Here is an 11,781-nt window from a genome sequence, read left to right as displayed (position 1 = left end):
TTAGATTTTAAATAATGAGATATAATAATCAAAGAGTTCCTATCAAAGTTTCAGTATGATTTGGGGCTGAATGATATTCTACAAGGCAGTCACCAACCAATGACATTTTTCCTTCTTGTTTATAAAAATAAAACTTTACTTTCTTACATTGTTATTTACGTAGATAAAAACATATGCATAGAACTTCAAAGTGAGCACTGCAAACTCCAAATTGAATCAACTGCAAAATAATTATTTTTAAATCAAACTCCCATTTCTATTTTTCAATGTCAAACATTTGAAGTATATACAGAGCATGTGGTCTATCCCTAGTTATATATATATTTAAAAATACAATTGAATAAATAAATGTATAAAAGTGATACAACAACAATAAAGATAATACATATTCTTATAGAAGAATATCAGCATGGCTATCAAAGGCATTATTATTATTATGACTAGTGTTATTGTTAGTATTATTAGTATTGATATTGGGAGGAGAATGATGATGCTGGTGGTGAATATCGACAGAGGCCATGACATTGGCAGCATCATCAGGCTGAGACTCAGCTCTTTTGTGCTTGTACATGGGAGAATGTGGAGGTGAATCTCCAGGGCTTCCTCCCAACACCCTTGTGGGAGATCTTACTTTTTCATCCTTCTTTTTCACTGCCTTTTTGTGCCACTGCTTTAGTGCCTTTGATGTTTGTTCATCGAATATTGACCTCTTCATTGTTGATCCCATCTACACACATTTCATTGCTTAGTTTGTTTGTAATAGGAAAATTTTACAACACACCACTCTAAAAAGAATGTACTGATACACTTTTTCATTTCGGTATTCGAGAAATTTCTTTAGTAATTCTTTTTTTATAGTCGTGTACGTTGTAATTATGTAAGACATTTTGTAAAATTTTAAAACATATGAAAAGATTTAATTTGTCAAAAATAGAGTTTAAATAGTCTATACGAGTGTGAAATAGACTATTTGAATATTGTTTTTTATATTGTAAATTATTCTGAATTTTTTAAAATTTTGCAAAATGTCTTAAATTACTATAACATACACGACTATGAAAAAAATTAGACTAAAAAATTTTCTTCTTGAATTTCAACACTAATGACCTTATCTATATTTATATTTAGGGGAATTACTCCATATATTATTTTTTTAATTTTTTTTTTTCAAATTTACGATTTGGTTTTCTAAAGTGGTTTCTACATGGGTTGCTCTACGATTTTTGGTTATGATTTTCGATTGCAGAATTTCATAAAAATACAAAAAAAAAAATGTTTTGAAATATAAAAATGAAAAAGCGTCTTATATTTATTACCTGAGTCACAAGTGCATACAATGGTAGCGTCACATAGGCAGACACGAATTGAACTACCACACTGTAACAAGTTTTATCATGTACTTTTGTAAGCAAACACAAAATAAAACAATAAACATATGGTGTTTAAGTTGATGAAAATAAGACAATACATACCCAAGGGCAACTCTTAAAATTATGAGATTAAAATCATCATGAAAGCAAGATCTCAATCCAAACTCATACTGCAAAATTCATGAGTTAATAATTAAGAGACAAATATATGCGTGTATGTGTATATGATCGAAAAGGGTGGAAGGAGGTTAATTAGATTGGTTGATTACCCATATCCAAAAGAAATATGTTATCTCAAATGCATTCTGCAGAAACAAAAGTAAACAATGAATCAGTTCTAAACTCAAAGGTTATCTTGTTTGGAAAGTGTAATAAATATGATTAAATTGAATAAGTTTTTAGTACCTGAAATAAGACAAAATGGATGAGATGGAGAATCAATCGAGGCCAACTAAACCAAAAATGTCTATCTGAGACTTGCACTAGAGGTATCCCTTGTACTACAGCATGTCTTTCTTGGATTTCTAGTGCCATATTTGTTATAATTCCTTGAAGCTTTGTTCCAACTGCTAAGGTCACCTTCAACCAATAAACCTCACACTTCACAAACCATTTCATATTTTTGTTTTCTCATCAACTCAAAAACCATGTTCATTGTTTTGTCATGTAATTAATGTTTAACACAAGAGACTTGTTTTTTTTTTCTTTCAGCAGAGACTTCTTACCACTAAAGGCACCATGGACAACCAAAACATAGCCTGCCATCCTGAAAGAGATGAAAAAAGAAATTTAAAAAAAGGATGGATAATAATATTAAAAAAATGAAAAAATCATAATAATATATTTACCATGTACATTGAGAAGTAGAAAGAACACCAATGAAGACCATAATACTGGGCTGCAACATTATGATTGTTCATGTAAGTTGATGACATTCAATTCCAAAGGCTACAAAATTCTTAACCAAAACAAGTTTGAGAAAAAGCTCACGTTATTCCCACAACCACCTTAAAGTCATCTTCTAATGATCTTTTGATGTACTTTTGGAAATTAAACTTGCTTCCAGGTGCTAAATGAACCTGTAATCATAGAGTAATAACATATGGCACTACTCATCATTCCTATTTGATGATAAAAATAATTAATTTGATGTAAGTTTGGAGAAACTAACAGTGACAAATCCATGTCTCATGGTCAAGTAATCAGCCTTACGAACAGACCTAATGAATTGTCGAAGAAAACACACCTGCCAAAATTTAAACGTTTGAAGAAGAAAATTAAACAAGTGATGGAATTAATCAGTGAGTGAGATAAAACTGTCATGAGATTTCTTACAAGATAGAAGGTGAAAGGATTTTTAGTCCAGGATCTTGTGTGATCCTTCACGAAAGATGTCTCATGAGTAAGCCTGAATCTCATAGGATCTGTATAATGACAAAACAAAAATAAACAAGAACCAAAAAGAAGGAGAAATAGGGATTGATATTCAGTGTCTATCAAAAACAAAAGATAAATAATGGATTCAATATAAAATACCATTCATGTATTCTTGATGATGATCAGTCTCTTGTTCCCATTCTTTCCAACCTCGAATCTGTATGAAAGAAACAAAAGAGTTGATCTTCAGCTTCAACTGGAAGAAGAGAATGATCAATTTATATGGTGAGTAAATAACATGTATTCACCTTTAATCTTCCAAGTGCCATTGTTATGGCACTGTAAATAACATGAAACACTGCTAAAAAGAATATGAAGATGTGTAACTGATGTAAGGCATTGAGAGATATGAGTGGCACATACCCCTATTATCAATTAAAATACGAAAAATCAGGATTAGTCACACATTCAAGTCCTTAATTTACCTGATCATCTACTACATTCACATTCCAAACAATAACATACTTACTTACCGGTTTGCAACCGGGGCCTACGCTACCAGAAGCTAAATATCTACGTTCAAACCACAAAAGCTTTCGATGGTGTTCATGTTCGCCGCCTTTGGTCTCTGGCTCATGCCCCACTTCATAGCTATTATCATTTGAGCTCAAAGGACAGGGCAACATAATCACAGAACTATGCGTCGGAACACAAATCCTTGCTATGTAGTTTTGACCAAAAGTCATAATCAGAGAAATGAATCCTAGAACCATCAACTCTGCAAGATTAAGGATTTAAACATAGCTTTAGTTAGTAGTGAATAGTGATCAAGCTCCAAAAACCCAAATGTTTATGTTATGTTCATATATAGGATCAAAATGGTATTGTTATTGTTACCCCCTTTCACTTTCTGAAGAGCTTCAAACAAAGCGTTCTTTTTTCTTTCTTGAAACCACTGCAAAGTACACAACATTAATCTCATTGGATAGAATGCAAAGTGAAGATTTAATAAGCATAAATTTAAATTATAAGTTTGTAACATAACAATCCCATTCTAGGTGCATTTAGCTAAACCGAAATTAGTGTATGTATAAGTAAACATGTATGAAACCGAGTTGTATAGATAGTAGCAATAAAGAAATCTAAAGAAATTTGTCAGTCCCCTTTTGGTTGTAATTGGCATTAATAGAAATTATATTTTTTGATAAAAAAATAATAAGAAAAAACAATCCCATTGCATGCATGAATCAACATAAGCATGAAATAATATTGCTTACTTCTCCAACCATATGAAGAACTTTCTCCAAGAGAATAGAAATGACAATGATGACAGCACAAACAGAGGCCACAGCCCAGGTTGGTGTCTGATCAAGCTCCCTTGGGGCACTAGATCCTTCTCCACCCCCCATACTTTCCAATCCAAAGTTTGTGTCGTGTACCAAGTTATTTAACCACAACAAAAATCATCAACTTTACCTCAATCCTTGATGGAACAACTACTTGTTAATGTATAGAAAGAAGAAGAAAAGGGTTAGGTGGGATTTTGTGTCTGTTTCTTTAGCTGGTAATGGTAAGGAATGTTGGGAAGAATGTTCAACAAGTGGGGATTGGTGTTGGAGATGATGATACCCCATGTTTGAGGTCCCAACGCTCAACTCGTTAACCACAGTATTACCATGGATTATTGCCTAAATAAGTCTGAGGTCCAAATTATGTAATCCCAAAAATAGCTAACTTCTTTTTTTTTTTTTGCTAATTTTTTTATTATTATTTAGAAGAAAATAGGAAAAGGACTCCCGCCTTATGTAACGGCAGAAAGGCCTGAGTCAAGAAATAGAAAATAGTAAATTGTAATTTACATTTAAATTGTCACTTGTCTCTCATATTTATTATTCACTAATAAGTTGTGAGTATGAGTGATAAGGAGATCTCTTTGCACTCTTCTTCTAGTTTGATGACAAGTGTTATATTGTTGAAACTAGACAACTAAATTGCGGTTGGTATTGTAATTTTTCTTATTCTGTAATTGCTAAACATTTATATTGAAAGAGTGGTATAATATATAATAAGAGCATTGCGATTGTTGCGTTGCGATTGGCTAGTGATAATACTCCCTAAAAGCTATTATATTAAATTATATGAGACCAGATACTTAGTTGGACCAATAGCGATATTGACACATAAGAGGGTGCTAGGCACCACTAGTGCCTTTTAGTATTTCTCATATAATAATATGCTTTTTTTTTCTTCTGAAAATCATGTATTTTTTTCTTAAGAAATTTTTTGCAATGGTAAAGATCATATATATTAAATAGTTAAAGACAAATTTAAATCATATGGCCCCACTAATTATATTTTTACCATTTTTTTCAACCATTTATCTATTATTTCACAAATGCCATATTTTTTTAATTCTAATCATATAAATGCCAAAACTATTTATTTAATAATTATTATTAATTATCAAATAAAATTGTCATTTATATTATTTATTTATTAGACTTCGCAAAGTCTCTTAATCAATAAATAAACCATAAAATCTCTTTTCTTCATAATTAAGCCATAACTTAGTGAAAATTCATAAATAAGACATAGTCTAATTTTAGAATTATAATTGATTAATTAAAATTAATTAACTGAGTCTTACAAGCAGTATTGTCTCAACTAGTACAGGGACCATATGCCTATATAATTAATAAGTAGCTCTAGAATTTACCAAATAAATTCTCTAACTTATTAATTCCTCCTTGGACCACTATAAATTTAGAATTGCACTCTTAATTATATAGAGCGCTCTATATATTTTACGATATAGATACGCTATGAAATTATCCATTGTTATATTCCTAATAATCAATGATCCTCTATAGATGATCTACATTGAGTAGGGACAAATTTACCGTTACACCCTTCAATGTATTTTATCCTTGAAACACTTAGCTACCTATAAATGATATTTTAGTTAACTAATATAATCACTGAAATGAGTACTCAACCATTTATCTCTATTAAGTCAAGCTCAAAGTAAATCATCGTTTCACTTCTATGTTTAGATAGAAGCTATAGATTTCGTATTTATGATTAGCGCTCCCACTCAATTGAACTACCATGTTCTTAATCTATATGTCACGAGAAGATCCATTGGCCGAATTTAACGAATAGATTGAAGAACATAAATAATACAACTGAACTAGAACCTAACCATCTCAGGATTGAGATCATTTGATCTAAGATCAACTAGGTGATATTGAATTAAATAGATATTACGGTAAGTTTATTATATCTTATCTAAGTTCAATATCGGTTCCTTCCGATGCATACTCCATACATCCCACCTAAGCTTACTTTAATCAATGCCATGGAAAGGACATAACACTTATCCAAGGTGCAAGTAAACTACATTGTAGATTATCCTACCAGTTCAACCCTGTGTACTGATAAATCATATGAATACATTTAATCACACAATCTTGATTACTTTCCACTATGTTGATAACACAACAAACAAGAATATCAATGTAATAAGGATTTGGATGAATTTATAAATTAAATAAATGATCACATGAACCAAATAACACATAAAATAAGTAATGAAAATAAATCTATTTCTTTATTAATAATTGAATATAAAAGATCACATTGAAATAGTTTTTTACTTAGGGCACAAAGCCCAACTGGCCCCTCATTGTCTATTACTATCATTGATTTTAGAGTGAATTCGGTGAGTGTGAGCCGCTAAAGCTTGGACTAAAAATCTATTTTAGTCTGATCCGCCATAAATCACGTTCAAAGTCTTTTTTATATAGGGGAGACTAGTTTTGAATCTTTTCATGCCTTTGTTAGGCATGCAATGCCGAATTTGCTGCCAAGCCATCTTAGAAAAAACCTCCATTCACCAACCTGTTTACTTCGAGCTTCATTTGCCTGCACTCACAGGTTGCATGCCTGTGTTCTCTGTGAAGAGCATAATACCGACCCTTATCCTTCTTCTTTGGTCATAGACATTTTTGGTGGCCACCTTGTTTCTTTTATTCCCCTCAGACGCCGCATTAATTCAGTTAGTGTATGGTCATTCGTGGGAGTTCCTCCTTATTTCGCCGACTCCCTGTTTGCCTGACTTGCGCCATGTTAGCCGTAGTTGCCACTCTTATTCCCCTATCTCCAAATTGACGTGTTTCATTTCTTCGTTGAGGGCGTGCTGTTGGTGTTGTTCTCTCATTTGTCTCGAAAAGAAAGGAATCTTCCGGGGCTGACGTTTCTCTTGATACCTCCTCTGTGTGTCGCTTTCCCTCAACTTCCAATGCTACGTACACTCGTGCCATAATTAGAGCTCTTATCAAAGATAATCCTGGTTCTAGTATTATGGCTTTCTTTAGTTTAGACTCGTGAACTAACCCTTGCATTAATACCTTCATCGTGATTGAGTCTGTACATTTTGGGATGCTTACATACTCTCTGCTAAACCTGTTTATGAATTTTTTGAGTAGTTCGTCTGGCCCTTGATGGATCAACATCAGATATGTATCTACCTTTGCTGATCTGACACTTATTGCAAAGCTCATTTGTAATTTCAAAATTAATTCATGATACAAATTTATTATGCTCGAAGTAAGGTTATGAAACCACCGCAAGGCAGGGCCCCTTAAACCTTGAGTAAACATCTTACACTTTATGGCTTTTAAATCTTCCAAAGGAACTGAAATTGTAAGCATATTTTGTTCAAATTGGCATTCATATTCTAAAAGATCACATGTTCCATCATACTTTGGGAGTTTTGGTGCAACATACTGCTGTGGTGCTTCTACCCGCAGGATGTGGTTTCCAAATAGAGACTGAGTGGATCCTTCCCATTCACTGCTTATTCCCATATGACTTTTTGCTTCTAGGGCCAACAACTTGTTCCAGATCATCTCTTGTTTTTCTGTTTCCCTGGTTTGTGCTGGAGAACTTTTAGGTGTTGCAGGGGCGATGACACGTCTTTTTGGAGTTGCACGAAGTGCTTCGGCTTCCGTAATCACTTCTATATCTTTCCTGTTCCTTCTTAATTGGTCTTGAGAGCATTGGACTTCTCCATTTGAGTTATTTTCTCGTCCAAATGACCATTCTAGTGTTGGATTGGTGTGATTTACGTTTCCATTTGTTAATTTTTTCCACTGTTTCCGCTTGCCGCTGGTCATTTGCCTCTTCCAGCTGTGGGGGGCGTTGTTATCCTCCAGGACCACCTTCATCTAACTGTTTTCACTTTTGAGTTTCTTGACATGTTCCTTTTGTTGGACTAATTCCACTCCTTGAGTTGCAGTTTTATCATCTTTGGACTTTAATCTTTCTTAAATTTCCTGCCATGATGGTTGTGTCGTGTTCATTCTGGGTGTTTGAACCATTTCCCTTTTCTAGATTTGAGTTATTTGCATGCAGTATCATGACGTCTTCCCCCTCATTTTCCATTTTGAGGATTCCTCAGTGAAAGAGATTGAAAAAACTATCAGAAGTCACCAGAATTTCAGATGTAAAAATCTTCAGGAAGAAAAAATCAGTTCTCATAGACGGTGCCAAACTATTTTGTCCAAAAATGGTGAGTCCTCTTTTTAACTAATTACCCAATCATTGTATTTTTAGTAGGGTTTTTTTTTTCTTCTAGTTCATAATGCATGCCCTTTCTACGCGAGTTTTTACTTTTTAACATCGTACATACTCTGCATGCATGGTTGTGTTGTGCTTCTTTCACTGCTTGTGGCTGACACGCGTCCTTGTCATTCTGTAAATGCTTGTGGTTAACACACGTCTTTATGAGCTGTCTTAATTCTCTTAAGATTAACGTTTTTCCTTATAAAGTTATGATTATCTTTTTAAACTCTCTTTTGTCTTATCTGTCTTGGTTTCGTTACCTATTGAGTTGTAGTGTGCCTTGTTGATGTTTTCCCTATTTTACCTTGGTCTTATCTCGACATGGTGTTGTTAGTGTCGTCCCTGGTCTTATCTGAGTACAGTGTCGTTCTTGGTTTATCTCGGCACGGTGCCATCCTTGGTCTATCTCGGCACGGTACTTTCTTTAGTCTATCTCGGCACGGTGCCGTCCTTGGTCTATCTTATCATGGTGTCATCCTTGGTTTAGTTTTTAGTGCTATTAGTTCTTTGTATCTTGACTGAAGCTTTGCATGTCTTTTGAGGTATGAACTTTCCTTACAATCTTATTTCTTTTACCATTTAATTTCTTATGGATTTTTAGGCTGTCCTTTCTCTTCTTTCAGGCTTAAATATTGTTCGATCAATTAGACTTTTCATATTAGACCTTGAGGGTTTTTATCTGTATTTATTTATTTTATTTCTTTATTTTTTTCTCTCCAAACACGGACCACACAGTTTAACAAAAATACAAACCACAATTACACAGTAAAATATTTCAAACTGTATTTGTTATGTGGTATGTTTGGTGCAAATGGTTTGATTAACAACCCTAAATAGAATTACCTACAAAAGTAGCATAAAATATCAAGATAGCATATATCTTGAGTAGTTGGCAAAAATTATATTTTTGGTTGGTCGTGTTATAAAATAATATAAAATAATATAAAGTAGATGAGAAGAAAGAAGAAGAAGATGAAGAGAGAAAGAGAAAGTGAATGAGAATGAGAATGAGAATTTCTGAATTGTTTATTCCAATGGGGTGAACCCCTATTTATACAAATACAAGAGTGAGATATTAAGAAACTAAGAAAAAGGGAAACTAAGAAAAAGAGGAATGTTGATTACAATTAATGGTAATAAATAAAAGATTTGGACATCCACATAATTATTAATATTTATAACACTCCCCATTGGATGCCCATAATAATTGCCTTATTAAAAATCTTGCTGAAAACTTGATCAAAGGAAAAAGAGTATAGTGTAAACTAACTCCCCTCATTTAGGCATTTGTGGAGATCTTCTAATCGACGAATTTCGATCTTATCTGCCGTCTTCTCAAATGTTGATGTTGGTAATAACTTTGTGAATAAGTTTACAAGATTCACACTTGATTAAATATGTTGAACACCAATATGTATTTTCTTGAAGCGTATAAAGAAGAATTTCGTGAAATGTGTTCTAACTCTATCTCCTTCAATGTACCATCCTTTTAGTTGAGCGATGCAAGCAATATTATCCATAGAGAATTGCTTGGGTTGATACTTCTTTATTGAGTGCAATCCATATGTTTCCCGAATATGCTATGTCAATGATCTCACTCACACACATTCTCTACTTGCTTCATAAAATGCAAGTATGTTAACATGATTTATAGTTGCCTCGTTAAAAACCTTGCCAGAAAAACCCAGTGGGACAAAATCTGAGCTAGGGAAAAAGAGTACAATATATATTTCATATTCATAATTATTTGCAAGTTGCCTCGTTAAAAACCTTGTCAAGAAAACCCAGTGGGACAAAACCTGAACTAAGGGGAAAAAGAGTGCAACATGAATATGTCTCCCCCTCATGCACATATGATCCATAATTCTTTTGGTGATAATAGATCTCATAAGATTATTGTTATCACTTTTAAAATATCATCATATACAATCTTTGATCATATATTTTCTATAACTCTTCCAGAGTATGTATGGACTTCTAAATTATAGATGAGGAGTTCGTGGAACATTAGCCTTTATCCAACTAATTGTATCATTCATGTGTGTACACAACTTTGTTCATACTAAAATTTAACATTTCAAGTAGATATGAACATAACACATTAATGATAATATAAATTTTCGTTTGTAACAATGATGGTACTCCAAGACCATATATTTGTTCCATCTTGTTGTATGATCTTAATTTCCATATCAAATGATCATATATCTATAATTCTTAATACATATGAAGTACTTCAGGACTTCAATACTCATGAACAAACTTTATACATTTAATATTTCTCGATATACAAAAGAAATAAAAGTTTGTTTTGCAATTAATCAAAAACTCTTCAAGAGTCTATCACAACGTATAATTTACGTATTTATACTGCACAGACAATCATACGTATTTTTCAAACAATAATTTACTTACATGTCTTTATTTCATACAAAGATCTTTGTCATATAGTGCGCGCGACTTAGAATTTATATCACTTAAGACATGTATTAAATTCTTCTAGAATTTTTAGATAAGGCTTATTTCAAATTCTCACTATATTAGGAGCTCCAAATGAATAACTTTTTGTTGCAATATTTATGTGACGCTTATAAATTCTCATAAAATATATTCCAGGCTATAATCAAATCATGATTATATTTTCTGAATATTTAAGCCTTACTTCAATCAATCTCATGTCTATGCAAACTTTGTACAACAATTCATTATGTACAAATACATATATGCAAATTTCTCATTAGAAATATTTATTTGCACACCCTACAGGTCTTACTTCACTTTATGTGAGTAAATTTGCCTGGACTGCGTCATAATATTTTGGCCAAAAATCAAAATGTATGTCGATAATTCTCGATAAATCTAATACAATGATCCTTGCTATCTCATGTTAGTTTATTGCATATGCACACATTCAATATTTATTGTCGACAAAAATTTCAATAAACGATAATTTCCTCCCATATTGACATAACTTATAGAGATCTCTTTAAATTACATATTTTTCAAATATATTTATGATTTATAGGTACCTATAACGAATCACTTCAGGGATTCAATTATGATCAAATGTGTTATGTCTAACTTCTTTTGGGAGTCTCTTCTAGAGTACCGTTTTCAGCACGGTTATCATTTTTAAATCATCAATACTTTATAACATTAAGGTATCTCCATGAGTACCTCTAGATTTAACAACTTCAGGGCAAATCAAATGAACATTTACTAATAATTTCTTTATTGTTCATTCACGCTTCAGGCGTTTTCAACTCATTCTATCTCAACTTTGAGTAATATTGATTTGCAGTTGGTATATATCATTTTGAACTATATCGTTCTTATACTTTGTGCAAGGATCAATCCCAACTGCTTCTCTCCCCCTGATCGAGAGAATTTTAAGAAATTGTGATATCTA

The 11,781-nt window shown here is 32.6% G+C and overlaps 1 protein-coding gene across 1 annotated transcript; it reads right to left on the bottom strand.

Annotated features, from left to right (window-relative positions):
- Positions 1-234: 234 nt before the first annotated feature.
- On the bottom strand, positions 235-4,481 carry LOC115713722 (MLO-like protein 9). Its single transcript, XM_030642204.2, has 15 exons — positions 4,025-4,481; positions 3,645-3,702; positions 3,281-3,525; positions 3,056-3,172; positions 2,907-2,964; positions 2,706-2,794; positions 2,542-2,616; positions 2,361-2,449; positions 2,219-2,268; positions 2,096-2,136; positions 1,776-1,949; positions 1,640-1,675; positions 1,473-1,540; positions 1,317-1,377; positions 235-727 (listed from the first exon to the last, which is right to left on the bottom strand). The coding sequence occupies exons 1-15, from the start codon at positions 4,154-4,156 to the stop codon at positions 392-394; spliced, it is 1,629 nt and encodes a 542-aa protein (XP_030498064.1). The 5' UTR covers positions 4,157-4,481; the 3' UTR covers positions 235-391.
- Positions 4,482-11,781: the final 7,300 nt, after the last annotated feature.

This window comes from Cannabis sativa, chromosome 4 (assembly GCF_029168945.1).
Source record: "Cannabis sativa cultivar Pink pepper isolate KNU-18-1 chromosome 4, ASM2916894v1, whole genome shotgun sequence".
Classification (NCBI taxonomy): Eukaryota; Viridiplantae; Streptophyta; class Magnoliopsida; order Rosales; family Cannabaceae; genus Cannabis; species Cannabis sativa.
The sequence above is the reverse complement of the archived record's forward strand: the minus strand, read 5'-3'. Positions and strand labels throughout refer to the sequence as shown.